Genomic DNA, 19689 nt, shown 5'->3' with positions numbered 1-19689 from the left:
CCCCCATAATGCTGGCAAAGCATCATGGGAGGTGTAGTCCAAAACAGCTGGAGTGCCGAAGGTTGCCTATGCCTGTAGTAGAGTTTTAAAGTGAAACGCTGTACATACAGACTGCATGCAATATGACCACTTCAAATCATTGCCTGGATTAACCCTTAATCTAGCTAGAAGATTATGATGTATAGAAGTGGGGAAAAAAATAAAACGTAAAATATGCAGTGATTTGATGGTATATTATAGCTTTTTAATTACTACCACTGTGTCCCAAAGGCCTGGCTCTGAGAATGAGACTAATGGATAGACAACATATGGTCTGTCCTGTGCAATGAACCAAGCAGGGCCCAAGGAAATAACACTGTCTGCGAGACAGACAAGATTGTGCTGATTCATGATTATTAAAATAGATTTTTATTTATTTTAGAGTTCTGTACTTTTGACTGTAAGAACGTGCTGCAATAATCACAAGAATAACCTTGACAAATACATATCATTTTATTTGGCACTATTTCAATAAACACTTAATGGCAATTCTAGTAATTATCTTAGCTTTGAAGAATGAAACAATATTTTTTTTTGAAAAGGTTAGTCTGACCAGCTTTATACTTAAACATGTTAATTGAAAAACAAAACATTTTATAACGATTATTATGTAACTTTCCCTTTATCTATCATTTAAGGTAATTGGGCTGAGTAGGGGATTAAGGTTAATGTGATTGAGTAAATTGATGTTGGACTGGAAAGGGAGCAAATGGAATGGGAAAGGGCTTTGGAGCAGTGGAATGGCAGTGATGGAGAGTATGACTATAACAGTGAGGGCTAATCATCCCAAAATGTGGTGGATCATCATTGGATCTTCTTCCCAAGCATCTAGGATACCAAGGTGTTCCATCAATGGCTTTTCTGTTGATGTTTGCCTATAGAGGAATATTGATATATGTAATATTACCATGGGGAGGGGGTATTGGGCATTCAGCAGAATGAAGTTTGTTTTTGTAAGTGATGATGGGATCTGAACTGGTACCCTGCCTTTGTCCAACTGAATTTGTCCAGTTGAGCATTCGCTGACTCATTGTTTATGCCAGCACTCTGAATGAATACAGGAGAAAATAATATCTAGAAAAAAATAGGATTTTGCTCCTGGGTAGTAAGGTGGTTTGTCAAACTCTGATGTAGAATGTTGATGTATTCAATCCCAATTTTTAAGTACACTATATAGGGTATCAAAATAAAATATCTGGGTTTTAAATCTTGCTTTTAAATAAATACAGTTGAGATAAGGTTATCACTAATGAGAAATAATCCGTTAAATTTTTTTTGCGTGAGAATATTGTTTTGAAATAATTGGAAGCATAGAAAGAAAAAAGGAAACACACAAACCTGTGTGACTCTGCATTCTTACAGCAAAATGGAGACCAGAAAACTATTTGACAAATTGGGGGTTGGAGTCACATTAAAGTCTACATGAACTACATAATCAAAAATCCATAAATGCCATCCTTAATTTAAAAATAACATGGCCAGGGTAAGTTTTTCTGTTGACTGTATATACTAGTAATGAAATTGCAAACCATTGTCCTTTAGCTGCAGGGTTTGGCGTTATTTTTAGTCTCTTAAACATGATCAGGTAAACAAAACAGAGACCTGATGGATTTACGTTGTCTATAGATTTCATCTGTTTCTTGGCAACATTACAGGCCACAATTTACAAACATTAATAAGGAGAACTCCACAGAACACTGTATGAGAACATCTGTCAACTGACAAGATTGCTGCCAGGCATAAGGGCTTTTCATAAAGCACCCAGAGTACCATCTTGTGTGACCTTTCCATGTAATTTTACCTTCCTTTGGCAAACTCTTCCCGATCCCCTAGGTAACAATATGGCCTATGCTTATTCATTATTAACCTAAATTGGCAAGTGCTGTTTATGTTTATTTAAAATTATCATGAAACACAGATATAATGAAAACATGCAAACAACAGTACATCATCTATTAAGAAGATGATTAAGGAAAATGCATGGCAGTTGTGTATATTACATGTGCTATTATTGTGCATATATTAGATATACCTATTATTAGATAGAAGAATAGATAGAATGTTTGCATTGGGGAACCTGTATTTAGAATGATCACTAGTGGTAGGAATAGTTCCTTCAGTTCTTTAGTGTTTCTACCGATTTTTGAGACACTAATAGCATACCTCCCAATTGTCACAATTTAGGAGTGTCTTTTATTTGAAAAAGGTAGTGTCTTTTATCTGAAAAGGCAGTGTGTTTACATTAAAAAGCCTGCAGACATAGGCTATATACACCAGAACCACTACATTAAGCTGTAGTGCTGCTGGTGACTATAGTGGCCCTTTAAAGTGAGGTAAATTAGAGATTACTGCCACTAATAATATATTGGATTGCCTACTTACCACCAGATGAGGACAAGAGGATGATGATGGGCTCAGACTGCAGTTTGGCTCCACAGGTCTGGTGTAGAAGAGGCTCTCCGGAGACTGTTTGTAACAGTGCTCACAACAATTAACGAACAGGAAGCAGCCCCATTTTTGGGGGCCCCTTACACAGCTCAAGATCTGGGCCCCCAGGGCCTGACCGTGAGTATGCCTACAAGGCCCACCCATAAATCCACCTACATGGCCCACCCATGAGTTCTCTCACAGGGAGTGGAGTGTATGTGTGTAGGGGGTGTGTTATTGTAGAGGATGTAATGTGTGTGTGTTCTTATGGAATGTAGTGTATAGGGATACCAATTTGTGTAAGGGATGTAGTGTGTTTGTGTAATTTAATGCAGTGTGTGTCTGTAAGGGGTGCATTGAGTGTATGTAAGACATGCATTTTGTTTCTATGTGTAAGAGAATCAGTATGTGTGTGCACATAAGGGATGCATTGTGTGTTTCAGTGTGTCTGTGTGTGAGTAGGGATGCATTGTATGTTTCTGTGTGTGTGGGATGCATTGTGTATGTGTGTAGTGTAAAATAGAGGGTTTGGGGGGTAGGATAGGGACTGAGAGGGGAGCAGCTCTTTATTTTAAAAAAAATGTTTTATAGTGCTCTCTCCTCCTGTCCTGTAGTTCTCTCTCTTGGCCCTCTGTCCCTCTGCAGTCCCTACTTGGTGGTCTTCTCACTCCCCCCTCCCCCCTTAGTGGTCCTCCCTCTCCCCTCCCCCTTAGTGGTCCTCCCTCTCCCCTCCCCCCTTCGTGGTCCTCCCTCTCCCCTCCCCCTTCGTGGGCTTCCCACTCCCTTCCCCCCTTCGTGGGCCTCCCACTCCCCTCCTCCCTTAGTGGGCCTCCATCTCCCCCTTACTGGTCATCCTCCCCCCCCCCTTTAGTGGTCCTCCCTCTCTCCTCCTCTCTCAACCCCTCCTTACCACCCCTTTGGTGGTCCTTTCCCTCTTCCCCCCCCTTAGTGGGCCTCCCTCTTTCCACCCTCTCCCATACCCCTCAGTGGTCCTCCCTCCCCCTTAGTGGTCCTTACCCCCCTTTGGTTGTACATCCCTTCCTTACCCTTTGGTGGTCCTTACCCTCTTCCCCCTTTGGTGGTCCTTACCCTCTCCCCCCGCCCCCCCTTAGTGGTCCTTACCCCCCCTCTCAGTGGTCCTTACCATCTTCCCCCACTCAGTTGTACTTCCCCTCCTTACCCCCCCCCCAGTGGTCCTTACCATCTCTCCCCCCCCCCCCTAAGTAATCTTTACCCTCCTTATCCCACCCTTTGGTGATCCTTCCCCTCTCCCCCCCAGTGTTTGTGACTAAGTGGCTACTAAAAAGACTAAACATACCCCACTTTCAATACCTTGGCTTGTCTACTTTTTCAAATGGTATGCCATTATGGGGGTAATTCTCATTCCTGGGCTACCACACCGTCTCAAAGGTAACATTACTAATCTGGCAAATTTCAATTTGAAAATGGAATGTTCTATATTTGACCCTGTACTTTCCAAAACACCATAAAACCTGTTAATGGGGGGTACTGTTGTACTCGTGAGACATCGCTGATTACAAATATGTGCATTTTGTTGCAGTAAAACAGTATTATGACATTTACAGCTAAAATGTGAGGCGGAACTACACATTTAAAAAAAAAAAAAAATTTCTCACAGTTTTTTTTATTTTATTCATAATACATTATGTTCCATATATGAATAGTTAATGGTAAATTAAAGCCCTGTTTCTCCTGAACAAAATGATATATAATAAGTGTGGGTGCATATAATATGAAAGAGGGGAACTATGGGTGAACAGACATTTAGCGCAAATTCTAGTTTTTGTTTACGTTTTGTTTTGATCAGAACGTGCACTATTGACTCCGTCCTGAAGGGGTTAATTCAGAATGTCTTATCTCCTGCATGGCTAATTGATTGCAATACCTTACAGAAGCCTACTGTGTGTGATTAAAGTTAAATTTATAGAGCAGGAAATAAAAATGTGTAACGTAAGTTAACATCTGATGTTTTTTTTCATGCAGTATGTGTCAGTCACAGCCAGGGGAGGGGTGGCTAGAGCTGCAGGGACAGAACCAAAAGTGATTTAGGTCCTAAATGGCAGAGAACTGAGCGTGAGATTTCAGAGGCATTATCTATACACTCAAAACTAATTTATTAAAAGAACACTGTAGCATTAGGAGCTCATAATGCCCGTTGTTATTTAGGTCCCTTAAATCTGTATAAAAATCTAAATAAATAAAAAATAAACAACTCTTTTCTCCAGCGCTGCAGCAACCTCCTCCGTGTGCCTCCAGGATGGGCCAATCCAATGCTCTTCATAGAGGAGCATTAGCTAACGTAGGCGCACATGTGGCGCTCTTTGTGATGCGCCTACAATTCCTCCATAGAGAATCGTTGTACTCACTGATTCCCTAAAGCTGACCATGACATCACTGTGCACGCGCATGACATCACAGTATGTTACGGTGGGAGACCTGGGATGTAAGTCTCTGGGCTCTCATACCCAGAGGACTTGGATGCATGGCTTGAAGTTGTGCTTCTAACGTTCTATTAATAACCAAAACAAGGCAATGCCCATAAAGGGGAAAACAATCTGTTAATGAATTAATAAATTAATTAATTCAATATGTTGACCACAGCTGTATGTTGTTATTACCAGTGATCCCATTAGCATGTTTCATTAAAGCATTTATACCCGCTGAATACCGTTTCACAGTTATTGTTAATTTGTTTTTTGTTTCCACTGTGTTGTGTTTATGAGCATAGATCATTAGACCTGTGTCTTAATATTCATTACCAGATTTATTTCTCCTTTATGGGGATCACCTCTTTTTGTTTGTATTAATAGGGTTCAAGCCCAGGGTAGGGCTGGTACTACCCGACCTGACCAACCCTTTAGTGGTTTATTCACTAAGGAGTTATCTATAAGTGGATAAAACCACCTATTTAATTTAATATTGGTTTTTGAGGGTAGGACAGGGTGGCCAGTACTGAAGGCACTATAACAACTTCAGTAAGATGAAATTGTTAAAGTGACTACAGTGTTCATTTAAGCTAAAGTTGTTTTGGTGACAAAAGTGTCCCTTTAAGTTGTTTGGCATATGTATCATTAAAATTGAAGAATGGATTATTATTTGGTCAGCTTATTATTTGGATCCTTTAAAGAAAAACGTTAAGAACCGCTGAAATTCAATCTGAATTTGCTTTCAAATAATGACAATTTACACTTTAGTGAATGTGACAATACAGCCTTACCATATCGTCCGTGGGTATTCTTTTTACATAACTTGCGGCACTAAACTGCTCCACTAAATGCTGGGACTACTCATTACACAAAACATTCACCAATGGCAATACAGAACAGGTCACAGGGAAAGAACTACACAGCAATAAAGTGATTCCTTACACTAGTTACCACCTCCCCATGTGCCAATACACCATGGCAACTAAAGGTTATCTTGATTGGACCCACTGTCCCTTCAGAGCAATCTTTGGTTACATCAACACAGCCCTTTGCTGTAGTAGATGGACTTGCTGACTCCCACAGCTACCTTGATTAGCCCACAGAATACATTTAACACCTAACTATACTTCCCCCCCCCCCCCCCTTTGTGGACCCACAGCTGCATATACAGACACACACACTGCTCTATGTATAATACAGGTACACAATACAGCGATACATGGAAAATAGTCACAAAAATGGCGCTGTAAGCTAGTTGCTTGCGCCAAACAAATCAGGCAATCCATCACAGTAAATAATTCTTTCATTGTGGAATCCATGGCTTCATATTCTACTCTGATCTGAGAACAGTTCACACTAACTGTTTACTAATGTGTAAATGTTCAAATCACTGCTTGGATACGTAATCAAAAAGTATACCTTAAACTACTGAAATAAGAGTTTCCATGCAGTCCTATAAAGGGGGGAGGGGAAGCAGTGTCTTACAATATACAGTTGTCATAATGGGTTATCAAAGTCTTTTTAACATTTTTAACATGAGTTTGTTTAGAAAGTTCTCCTCTATGGAAGTAATGGTGGCATTGATAGTAGATTACGTGGGTGTTGAAATATAATATTAGAGGCCAATGCTGGGGAATTTCCAACATGTTACAGGCAGTCCTCAGGGGATTTATTTTTTTTTAAGTAAAAGAGAATTCTTGCATTACTTGAAACGTGTTTTAAAATATAACCCATTTAATAGGAACCTATTTTATATGAATTATCAGAGTCGCAGGTTCTAACCCTGACAAGTTATAGTTCTCAGGTACCCTATTTAAAAAGAACATCACTGATCTGAGTAATCATAACATTTCTTCATTAGCTATTGATTTTCATAAATCTTACGCTAAGAGCTTTATAGCCTCACTTATAACTCCATCAACCATTCTAAGTAGGTTATGATTTTATTCTCTGTTACTCAATATAGTATAACATTGTACACTTGCTTGTCTGTCCAAAAAATCAGAAATTGTCAAATAGGTCATGTACGGAAATAGATAATATAGTCTATGAAAACATCTGTTGACAATTTTTCCTTTTAATTGTAGGTAAGACATTAGTTGTACTCAAGTCTCATTTGAATCTAATAAAATCACAAGCACCAAATAAAAGCTTTTTTATGCACATATGTTTGATTGTCTAGTAGGTAAAATGACTATTGTAATTCCATCTCCAATCACAAAACAATTACAGCAGACTGAAGCCCACTGGCTATTGTAAAAATAAGTTAAATATGAATATTCATACAATAACTGCATGGGTTGTATTTTCGCATATGCAGAAAAGTACAGTACTACACATAGATGTCACCATGTGTAGAAAAATGAACCTGGAGTAGAGATTGTTATGAAACTGTAAACTATATGCATTTTCTATTGCAAAAAGAACCAGAATGTTATTTCTTACATACATTTATAAGTCAAAGTATATTCCAAGTTAACATGTTAATGTCTAGGCTAACTAGGCCTGGACTTGAGATGGGGATGAGTGATAAGGTTTCTTCCTCAGAGCCGTCCGTTTTTAAGCTTTGGCTGGCAGACCATGACTGGATTCCGTTGCATGGAATTACTCGTCAGTGACTCCTGTTTGGTCTAATGGTGCAATAAATGCTTACTGGGCATATCCCACTGATGATGAGAAGAAATAAAGTTGTGCAATTGAGTGTACAGCTATCCTGCTCACCCCTCTCACCAAGACAACAAGCACTTAAGTGTCAAGTGCTACAGGCCTGAAGGTGGGGGGAGAATATAATGAGAACAATTTATTTTAAAACATGGATGTCACTTACTAGTTCTGACTCCCATTTTTCTTTTCCATAATGATTTGTGCCTATGTTAAAATATTCTTTCTTGTTGTGTTTTAACAGGCACATACAACATTCTATTTTTTTTTTTTTTTTTTAAATGAAAGGAGTGTGTTTTTGCTACTATGTGTGATCTCTGGTGGCATTCAACTTGTAACACCATGCAAAAGCTGTGTGTAAGATAGCATACATTTCTAAGGGTACCTACAGAAATGCAAAATGAAGTCTAAAACACAATGCATGGCTGCGCTCATCTACATATCAAGCTAGAGACTCTGGGATAGTTCTGATTTCTAAAATGTATATGTCCAAGGAGGGTTTTTCAAAGTCCAAATTGAGGGAGGGAGGGTGTGTTTGTGTTGACCTCCCCCTATTTTAATTTCCATTTCCCTTCCCCATATTGTTTTTTGTTTTGTAGTTAATATTCAATATAAATAGTGTGTGTATTTTATGTTTGTGTGAATTGCTATTATACATGTGACTAGTTATGTTTGTAGGTGTGAGTAAGAATGCTGTTGATCACCTAACGTTTTTCACTAGTATATGTGTGTGAGTCACTAACTTTGTATGTATAAGACTTTAAGTGGCTAGTTATGTGCATATGTGTATTATTAGTACGGGGTATAAATTGCTTGTTATGGGAGTTTGAATGAGAGCTTCCAGTCCATATAAAGGCAAACTGAAGGAAGGGAAATGGAATGTATTAATATTGAACGTACTTTGTCTTAAAGTCATGTCTTCAGTTACCCATACATTAATAAGTAGGTGATCATGATGTATGTATGGAGTTAGAGAGTGCATAGTTAATATCATGGTGAGTGCCGAGATGGAGAAATTTGGCTTCTTATTGAATCCTCACATTCTGTTGTTTCTTCTTCCCCCAACGGTGAGTTTATATGCTTATATGTGCATTTATAGTTCCATCCTTATCTACTTACATACGAGTTTAAGGCTTGATGTTATTGTCCACACTGAATCCTGTGTTGTGTTTGATCTTATACCTTTTCTTGGTCCTCACAATACTTAGTGACCATTCTTTTTCTTTTTATGTTTTAGCTCGGAAATCTAAAAAATTAGGGAAATTAAAAGGAGTGCATGAGGAGCACCAGCCACAGCATCAGCAACCTCCCCCACAGACTCCAAAAGAGGAGACAACATTCACTACTTCACAGAAAGAGACCACAATTTCTGCTAACACGACGACTATTGTTCCACTAATATCTGCCGTGCCTCCTTCCCTTAGCCTGTCACCGTCAGTGGTTCTCGAAAATATTGAGCCAGACATTGTTTATGCGGGATTTGACCCCTCACAGCCAGACACTGCAGAATACCTTTTGTCCAGCTTAAACCGGTTAGCTGGGAAACAGATGATCCAAGTGGTGAAATGGGCGAAAATGATTCCAGGTAAAATCATAATTTGTTATAATTTACTAGGAAAATGCTCAGGCCAATTATTTTCATATTTATAAAGATCCAACGTTTAGCGCTGTAAAGCAGGTTCAAATCAAACAATATATTTTATATTCTTTTTTTTTTTTTTTATTCTTTATTTTTGAGTGCATAAGTAGACAAAACAGCTTACTCTGCCACAATAGCATTCGCAAGCATCAACATAGTACATTGATATTACAATGGTGGCGTCTGAGCAATGCACATTTTTAAATAGAAATGTAGAAACAGAACATTAGTTAACATCGGTTGCCTTTTAAAATCAAACAATATATAAGCAATTCTAAACACAATTGGACTTACTGGAAGATAAAGAAGAGATGCAAGGCTTGCCTGAACAGACGTACTGATTGAAATATATGGGGTTTAAGTGCACAAAGGCTGTAGTGCAGTTTGTCAAGAAGGCCAATACAATTCTAATAAAAGTTTATAAATAAGCAAAGTGCAGAGAATAAGTTACACATACATTGACATCATTTATGCACCTATGCGTAAAACACATTTGAAACATATGCAACAGTTCTCAGCCAGTCAGTTTTGTCATCATTATCATTATTATTTTTATTTTTATTATTCTGGTGTTTACATAGTATCGGACACCAGGGCTTCCTACTTTGCTGGTTGTAAGACAGAAAAGCAGAAGGAGAACATTTATGAGACAGACCTACTTGTAGCCATAGAATTATGGGTTCTCAACTCATGTTCTAGTTAATGACAGGATTTTCTGCCGCATCCCTTATGCTCAGATAAGCTGCCCAGTCCCTGCTGCCTCAACCTCCATACAGGTAGTATAACCGCTTTTTAATTGACACAATTAATTGAAGCTATTATAAGGGCTGTGCACTCGTTTACCATTAGCGTTTAGGTTGGTTTCCTACAGATTCCCACTGCCCAACACTTCTGCCTCCTTACTTCCTTCCTTTTGGTCACAGCAGGATCAGGAAGGTTTGCCAGGCACCCATGATTTCAGTCTATTGCCAACTACCTGCCAATCCCCACTGCACAGTTCAGGAGTAAGGATTGAGGCAGGGTTAAACAGCTGGACAATTGTTTAACTGAAGGTATGACGGTGCTCGCAATTTTCTGCAACCATAACCACTTCAAAGAGCTGAAGTTATTATAGTGGGAATGCTGCCTGTGTATGCTTACTTAATACATCTAGATCAGTCAGTCTTTTAATTTCTCCTAATGAGCGCATGTGCTAATCATATAGCTATATATTATTGGTGTCATATGAGTAAACCCTGATACATTGATATTCTGTTACTTTAGGATCATGTGTGACGCAATCTTTAAATAAACAATGGAAGAATGAATCAGACTTATTTGTATTCACTTTCCTTGTTTTGTTTTGTGTTTTATATAATGTATTGCTGTGTGTGGGTGTATTATATGACATTATAATAGTTTCCCACCCACAAAACAACTTTATTTACTATAAATATATAGGGTGACTGCTGCCTTTTACATTGTCCTTAAGGAAAACTTTTATTGAACATAACAGGGTCTCTGTTTACTTTGAAAAATAATTAAAGACACATAGTTATACAGCTTATTGCATTTTTAACACACATCCATTTAATCAGGGGTGGCCTGGGACACTAGGCAGTTGCTTAAAATGCACAAGCACCAGTCATCATGACATACTAGACAGGTGATACAGCACAGTTGTTGTGCAGACTAGCAATGCTGCTATCACAGGCTGTAATAAACACCATCATTGTATTATTGGAGGACTTATGCACTAGTACACAAGCAAAATATCTTTCATGTTGATCCAGTGTAATAGACTGTTTAGAACACAGGCGTTTGAAGTTTCTGCACTCTTACTCAAGCTGTGCCAGTAAATGTTAGTCAATACATTAAATGGATATAATTTTAGCTGCTGACTGTAAAATATTTATTTTTCACTCACTCTTGTATGGAAATTGCTGCATATTAGAAACTTGAAAGGCAGATGCAGCGGCCAGTGGACCTCAAGTATGAAGTCAAGCTGTTGGCAAAATGACTCCTTACATTAGAAGGAAGGGAGAGGGGGTGTATGTCATGGTACTTTGGGCACCGTAATCACTACATTACACTCAATTGGTTATGGTGCTTGAAGTATTCCTTTAATGGTGGCTGCTGCTCTCTCCGGGGGCACAACTCCCACTAATCTTGGGAAAGCTGGGACAAGCATGTACCAGCACTTCTTTAAAGTTAGTATCCCTACACCATGCATTGTCAGTCACACTGTGCATATAGAAAAAAGGTCTCCAGTAGAGCACATTTCCATTTCGGTTATTTGGCCTGTATTTGAAAGTTCAATTTTTAGTTATCTGCTTTGCAAGTAAACCACATTGTGTGTTATGCACAAAACCTGCTGTCTGCTTCTCATAAAGGCTAAGTTCACATCCCTGAATCTTAATTTGTCTAACATTAATCTAGTATTCAAGAACAGAGGATGTAAACGGAGGTGCCATTTGGTGCCAAACACTTACATTAGTTCTTGAATGTTATTTACATATTTGCAATGGTTTTTAATATCCATATGCTTAAAATATAAAAAGATAATTTTAACAGATTGTTGGCATACTTCAAGTTTTTCATACACACACCACACACTTATTCATATACATACATTTCTATGTAATAGTCTGTCTGTCTATCTATCAATATGCACAAACTGTATTTGACCTTTATTGAAATTCTGCTGTTTTTGAGATCATTTGGCATTATTTTATTTCCTCAGGATTTAGAAACTTGCCTCTTGAGGACCAAATTACTTTAATACAGTACTCCTGGATGTGCCTATCATCGTTTGCCTTGAGCTGGAGATCGTATAAACATACAAACAGCCAATATCTGTATTTTGCTCCAGACTTGATATTTAATGAGTAAGTACCCTTCAGATATCCTTTAAATAGATTTTACTTTCATCTGCAACGTTTACACAATATCCCTTGCTCTTGCATTTCCAATGATCACCTTAATATAGAAAATGTTTACACACAATATTGAATGAAATATGAATATATGAAGAGTTTTCCCAGAGAGTGTGAACTAAAACCTCTGACTCACACAAGATGAATTATACTGAACTTGTTTTAAATTTGCCTTTATCAATGTAAAAATGGTACACTATGTCATCCTTTCTTTGTACTTTATATCATTTTTGTGTAGGTACCATGAGTATTTTATTGAAGTAAGACAATATAACTACACCTTATGATTAATTGTTGAATTCAGTTTGTGGAGGGTATAATGTAAGTGTTTATGGTTGCCTAGAGATCATAACATGTTCTCAGAAGATTAGCCAGGCTTTTGTGGCAAAAGACTATATACACACATTCTGAAAGACATTATTAATAATCTGAATGACAAACTCTGACATTGTATTCCTAGCGTAATAGGTTAGGATACCAAACAGTATATCCCAGAACTAACTATTGATTTGATCCGCTTCAGCCACCAATTTACTCAGGACAAATAAATCAAGAGTATCTTTGCTAGTAGATAGTATAAAAAGGAAAACTACAACCAAAGACTCATTAGACGTTTTACTGAGAGAGAGAGGCATTTGTAACATTTCATGTAAAGTGATCTGATGTGTAGTAATTCTTCTAGGGCTAGGCGATAAAACATTCACAATCTGATCAATGTGTGCTGACTAAATGTATCTAGCCATTTCCAGACTTCAGTTAAGACACAGAATTGTGTTTTAGGAGCTCTAGATGTACAGGTAAACATTTGGGCTTAGGTTTATAGCATTATTTTATATGGGGACTTGCTACCACGGAGTAGATGTTGACATCTAGGTCTAAATGTCGCTTGGTGCCCAATATTAATGTGCCAGAACATACAGCATAAATGACTCTCCTACAGCCTAAATTTCAGAGGGGTTTGGTTTTGGGTAAACATGGATTCCTGTCAAATGGAATGAGGCAAAAATGTGATTATTTGTTTAAAAAAATTGCATATGCCCACCCAAAGTCCTTTGCAGTAGTAACATCACTGCAGATTTGTGATTTCTGTGTGGGAAAAGTAAGTCTTATGGTCCTTGAATCACCCCCTTATGTGCTAACCATACATTAGCAATTGTCAGAATATTATTTCAGTTATTTTGGAAATACGTGGAAAGGATCATCTCACTGGTATCGCTAAGGTCTTTCCTATTAAGTTGCGCCTTGTTTATACACCATATGCCACAGGGTGTAGAGTAGCAATGGTTACTCTCACAGGGGCATGGTCGGACCAGGTTATCAGATCTAGGTGTATGGTTTGTAGGTTATGGGAGTTTATCCTGTCAATCAAACAAAAGTCTATTTGTGTATATGTATCGTGTACCTTAGAAAAGTAAGTATAATCCCTAGTTGCAGGGTATAAGCTTTTCCATGTGTCAATTAAGTCATATTTACAAAGTATGGTGCACATTTGCGCACTGAACCTTGTCTGCCTTCCCCCTGAAATGTTCATATTACTAGTGTCTAGTGATAAATCTAGGATGCAGTAAAAGTCACCACAAATAAATAATTGGCCGGACTTAATTTTGTGTGTACGCGTAAGTGCTCTATAAAGGAACTTCATCTGATTAATATTTGGTGCGTATAGGCTCGCTATCGTAATTGGGGCGTCATTGAGTCTTCCCACTAGTATAAGTATTCTACTATCATTGTCTTTATATTCTTTACATTGAAATGTCCAATCAGTATGAAAGAGGATGCTAACACCTCTGGTCTTATTCAGGGCGTAGGCATGATAAGCTTGGGGGTACAGTTTGGATGAGAATGTAGTTCGGTTGTGCAAGCAGAAATTAGTTTCCTGGAAACATGCTACGGCTGGTCTGGTCAACTTCAATTGATAAAATGCCTTGCTATGTTGGTGGGGGTATTTAAGCCATTCGCATTCAGGGTGAGAATAGTGAACTAGTGAGCCATTATACAACTTGTATGGTGGGCCTCTGTAATGTGGCGTATATGAGCTTGGATCTATACAGAGTGCAGGGCAGTACAATCAAATTAGAAGCAATTATAACCTTTGGGCGTCTCTATCAAATGGACATTTCTGCAAGGAGGCCAGCACAGCATCATATGAAACAAAACAAGGGAAAAACAAACACAACAAAAGTATATACAATAAAGCTGTAGTAGCAGCATCAGAACTTGGCTGAGCATAACCAGGAGAGTGGGAGAATCTGGTCTAGTGCTCCCCAGCACTCAACCAACTAACTTGGGGGTGTGAAGGGTAGGTACTGAACTGAAACCTGTTTATCACAGTTCGTCTAGGCCTGTTAATATTGCAGGATATCGCGATGGGAAAAGTCATATCCCAGTAGGGAATACAAAGGCAGTTTATACAAGCTGTTATTGGAGAAACTTGTGCTTCTATGCAACCGGCCCCTTAGGTTAACTTTTGTTAGTATTCATTCAGTTTTTTTATTTTTTATTAATAATATTATTATGATTTTTTTTTTTTATTATTACATTTAAATATATTTATGATTTTTTTTCATTAGTATATCCTATATACTCCCATCTCCCTGTAATCTATAAGAGACCACTGGATCAGTAAGGATGTGGGGTCATCCCAAACCTGGCTGTAGCCACTTGGGAGCAACTGTTCTAAAGGCCACTTACCAAATTTCTCACCCCTTATAGATGAAGAGCGTGAAGTTGTATTTAAATGACAGTGAACTATTCATTATAAACAAGTGAAACATAATAGAACTATTTTCCTGTCCTGTATCCGCAATTTACACAGTCCTCATTTGTGGGCTCTGGTCCATTCTGGTCGGATTCTGCGCGGTTTAGTGGTAGTCGCCGGTGGTAGCACCTCTTTAAATAGTCTCCAGCTTTGAAGTTGCTTGGTCCCCTCCTCCGGTGTGTCCATTTTGGTCACCGATCCGTTGCGCCAGACAGGCAATTTAGGGGGAAAGCCCCAGTGGTATTTAATTTTGTGGTTGCGGAGTATCCTGGTCAGGTTGATAAATTCACATCTTTTGGCCATTGTTGCAGGTGGTAGGTCTAGGAATATCATTATGTTCTGGTATTCCACAGGAAGGTCTTGGGCTTTGCGGTGTGCTTTGCAGTAAGGTCTCCTTTACGTGGAAATAATGCATCTTTACCACAATATCACGTGAAATGTCCGCTACCAAGCTTCTTGGTTGGGGTACCCTTTGGGCACGATCCATCGGAAAATCGGTGTCCGCCGCGTTGGTTAGGACAGTTTTGTATATTTCTCTCTGGAACTTCTGTATCTCATCTTGGGGTACAGTCTCAGGCACTCCTCGGATGAGGAGGTTGCTGCGGCGAGATTTGTCCTCCATGTCCGCCATCTTTCCCAGCATGAGCTGATGATCAGCCTCCATTTTTTTTAGGATTTTGTTATAAGCCACACATAGCTCATCTGTGCGTGCCTCTGGCCCCTACCTCATGCAACTCCTTGCGGTGGTCCTCGGCTATGTTTTTATAGTCCTCATTCAATGAGGATCTGAGTGTCTGAAGCATCTCAGCAAGCCTTCTCTCTGTGACTGGCAGATCCTGTCCCTGCATGCTGTTAGTCTGTGTCAGAGCCAGCGTCAGAAAAGCGCACTGGCGATCGCGGTCCGCCACCATCTCGGCCATGCTTCGTCCTCTCTTTTTGGCGGAAAAAAAATCAGTGAATTTCGGTTGTACTGGGGAGCCTCCAGGTATGAGCCGTGTGCACTGTAGCGCGATATTCAGCCGTTATTTTACCGTTCTGAGCCAAACTGCTGCGAAGATCTCACTCCATGCAACCTTTCAGCAGCGCCGGAAGTCCAGCTCCAGAGGCTGACCTTTTAAAACACTAGAACAGGTTAATTACATTTACATTCACTTGAAAGGGCTGACTTCCACCAATTAACCCTGTCATGCTAGGAATAGAGAGCGTTATGTGTTACTCACATAGAATGACCCTACCACAATATATATATATACACACAAAGTTCAATGGTGTATATCAGAGGTGCCCACATGGTAGATCCCCAGATGTTTTAAAACTACAACTTCCTTGATGGTTTGCCACTTCAAAAGCATTCTAAAGGCATACAAAACATCATGCCTTTGCCTCTTGGACACCCCTGGTGTAGATGGTACTAGAAGCAAAGACATGTATTATAGTGTAACATTGTTAGATGAAAAAGCAGTGTGCAAATAGTACTGTTTACATTCATGTGATAACCCACTTGAATACACCTCTTTGTAATTTTAGATGCTATCTGCGCCATTATTTATTTTATTTTTTTATTTTTTGCAGAATATATATATATATATATATGAGTAAGAGATGCACTCTCAAATCAATCAATCTGTGTTTATTTAAATAAAGGTATTTACATCATCCAACCAACGTTTCTACCCGAATGCTTGAGAAGCATGATTCAGACTACAAAATGCTCTTCAGTGTCTCAGGATAATGACTATGTAATGAGACCACAAGCATGAGCAAAATCCAATGTTTACTAAAATTGTATGTGTCAATGATCCTCTACACAATACTGATATGGCTAGATCGGGCAAGTACCATCATTAACATTTTGCAGCCTACAAAATCTTTTGAGGAACAAGGGCATTCAGTTGTGATAATGCACGATTTGAGTATGAGAGATATTCATTTGTTTGCACAAACATTTGTGGTAATTTGACAATGGAATTGGCAATTTGTCTATTTATCATAGCAGTTAAATAAATAAATGCACACATTTTAAAGGGCATATGTCAGGCTCTCCAGGCTTAAAAGGGTTTCTCCATGTGCCATGACAATTTTTGAGAGATAATGCAATGTGCTGTCTGGGGTGTAACTCTACCTCCAGCCACGTCATTAACACTCGGAACAAGAATTATGGGCTGCTAATGTTAAAACTGTGCTGAACACATCATCTGCATGCACAGCACGCTGGTGATAGATGACTTATAGCAGCATGGTCCTCTTTTCTGTGCCACCCCATGTCGTTTATCACTCATCCCTCCCCTGCAGCAAGTGAAGTGATGTCACAGAAAACAGATTAGGCTGCAAGGAGAATTTTGCCTCTACATCGGATCGCAGGCATGTTATGCTTTTCTTAAATTTTTGTTTATTTTTTCATTTTTATTTTTAATTTTTAAAGTTTTTAAACTGGAGTTTTATGACAGCAAGGATTATTCCATCCAAAAACAGTGTTTTATTAAAACACTGTTTTTGGTTGGAGTAACCCTTTGAAGTGGTCTGGGTGCCTATAGTGGTCCTTTAGCTTAATGAAGTGGTCTGGGTGCCAGGTCTAGCTAGGATTAACCCTGCCTGCTATAAACATAGAGAAACTTAGAGAAACTGCTATGTTTACCTATGGGTTAATCCAGCTTCTAGTGGCTGTCTCATTGACAGCCGCTAGAGGCGCTAACGTGCTTCTCACTGTGATTTTCACAGTGAGAAGACGCCAGCGTCCATAGGAAAGCATTGATAATGCTTTCCTATGGATTGACTGAATGAGCGCGCGGCTCTTGCCGCGCATGCGCATTCAGCCGGTGACGGAAGAAGAGGGAGGAGAGGAGGAGGAGGAGAGCTCCCCGCCCGGCGCTGGAGAAAAAGGTAAGTTTAACCCCTTCCTCTCCATCCACCCCGGCGGGAGGGGGCCCTGAGGGTGGGGGCACCCTCAGGGCACTATAGTGCCAGGAAAAAGAGTATGTTTTCCTGGCACTATAGTGGTACTTTAAAGATCTATGACCAAACTAATTAGATTAAATAATTGGCCATATTCTTAGACGAGTTGGCTTCAAGCAATATTTTTGCGGAATGTATATCAACTATATAAACAATACAGCTACATTTATCTCACATATAATAGAAATTCTTCTGTCACAACATGTTTCAGTTTTATGGTTTATGACCAGAATGTTTTTGCTATGGTAAAGGGTTTGCTTAAAGTCACACAAAAAGAAAAAAAAAAAACATAATTTGCTTGTTGAAACCTCAAGTGACACTGTTCTATTTCCATATTGCTTTTCTTTTTCATACAAAAACCATCAGTTTATTATTTTACCGCTTTCAAATCTCCCATCCTCCAGGAAACATTGCAATCAAAAATATTTCTTTTAAGAATACTATATTTCATCTCTTAACTGTGTCTAAGAAACATTTATCTTTTAAAAACCAATATATTGAAGTTAATTTTGCTTTATTCTGTATAAAGTAATCTTACTGAGGAAAGATATTTCTTCTGGTCGGATTTTTATTTTCTCATTTATATGAGCAGCATAGAACTTTTATTGCTTATTCACTATTTTCATTTTTCATTTCCCAGAGTGGGATGCTCTTTAGTACAAATATTTAAAATGCAAAAAAAAAAAAATCCCTCTCTCTCGTGATTGAAATTGGTTTTCTGAGATCAAGCTTGTACGTATTAAATTTCATTCGGTTATGGGAACTGTGAAGCACCCTTTTTACAGATTCTGTGAGTTTCATTAGATTGTAGTTCCCAAACATCATATTTTATGTTTGTATAGGTACCTTCTATTCTGCAGAGGTCCTTTGATGTGGTTTATCTGCTTTGAAATTTCACCTTCCAATTATTAATTGTGTGGTCTAAGGAGGACCTGGTCCATTAAAGTGTTGTGTCGCACATAATCTAATATAGATCTATGTTAGAAAGCATTGAGTGATGGGGGTGCCCAGTAAAATTTACATCAGAACCATTTACATTTCAATATAGTTTTGCAACATAAAATAGTAAACAAATTATTACAATGCATCCGAAACGTTCATAGTTCTGACAGGACATTTCTATTTTCAAGATTTGTTCTGCAACCTAATTATTTCCTATGGCATACTCAGTATGTGTGATACCGGAGAAAAAAAGGCAGCATCACATGGGTACCCCCAAAAGACCAACTAAATAATTAATTACACTCAGATTGCATAGAGTGCTCCTTTAATAGTACCCGAAACGACTTAAGGACGGAGAAGTTGTCCAAATTCTGAACAAAAACAAAACCTAACATTTGCTCTATGTGCTTGTTCTGACATAATTTAAGGGTCTCTTTAAGTGTCCTCATTATTATTATATTAAGTTAAAGAACAGAAAAGGCTTTCTTTAACATCCTATGTGTATGCTTAACACATTGATGTTAAAATTTTAAAAATAAGGGGAAAATGCATTTTGTCAAAGGTTTCCTTATAATAATACACATCCAGGGCAACTTAATTAAAATAACTCAAAATAAATTCAGATATCAGTCCTAAATGTTAAATACTTAATATGTCTATATTAATTTTTGGTAGTTACCGCTAGCCCTATACCAAACCTACCCCTAACCATACAGCACTCACTTTGAGTGCCGCATACAACTCATCTGTCAGTCTGTGGCCACTACATTGACAAATGTTAAGTGGGAGGGCACACTATTTCTTTAAGATCACAAAAATAGAACAACTCTTCTACAATAGATAAGTTGCTACCTCCAGAACCAAATCCCTACCGGATCCACATAACAAAATATCAATTATAGATAAAGG

The 19689-nt window shown here is 38.5% G+C and overlaps 1 protein-coding gene across 5 annotated transcripts in view; it reads left to right on the top strand.

Annotated features, from left to right (window-relative positions):
• NR3C2 (nuclear receptor subfamily 3 group C member 2) overlaps positions 1–19689 on the top strand; it is a 358005-nt gene that overhangs the window by 275441 nt on the left and 62875 nt on the right. For all 5 annotated transcript variants that reach the window (XM_063458494.1, XM_063458493.1, XM_063458491.1 and 2 more), the window contains exons 5-6: positions 8812–9159; positions 11936–12080. In XM_063458494.1, coding sequence (XP_063314564.1) covers positions 8812–9159; positions 11936–12080 — 493 coding nt within the window. The remainder of the gene's footprint in view (positions 1–8811; positions 9160–11935; positions 12081–19689) is intronic.

This window comes from Pelobates fuscus, chromosome 6, assembly GCF_036172605.1.
Source record: "Pelobates fuscus isolate aPelFus1 chromosome 6, aPelFus1.pri, whole genome shotgun sequence".
NCBI classification, from domain to species: Eukaryota; Metazoa; Chordata; class Amphibia; order Anura; family Pelobatidae; genus Pelobates; species Pelobates fuscus.
This window is presented reverse-complemented; position numbering and strand designations above follow the sequence as displayed.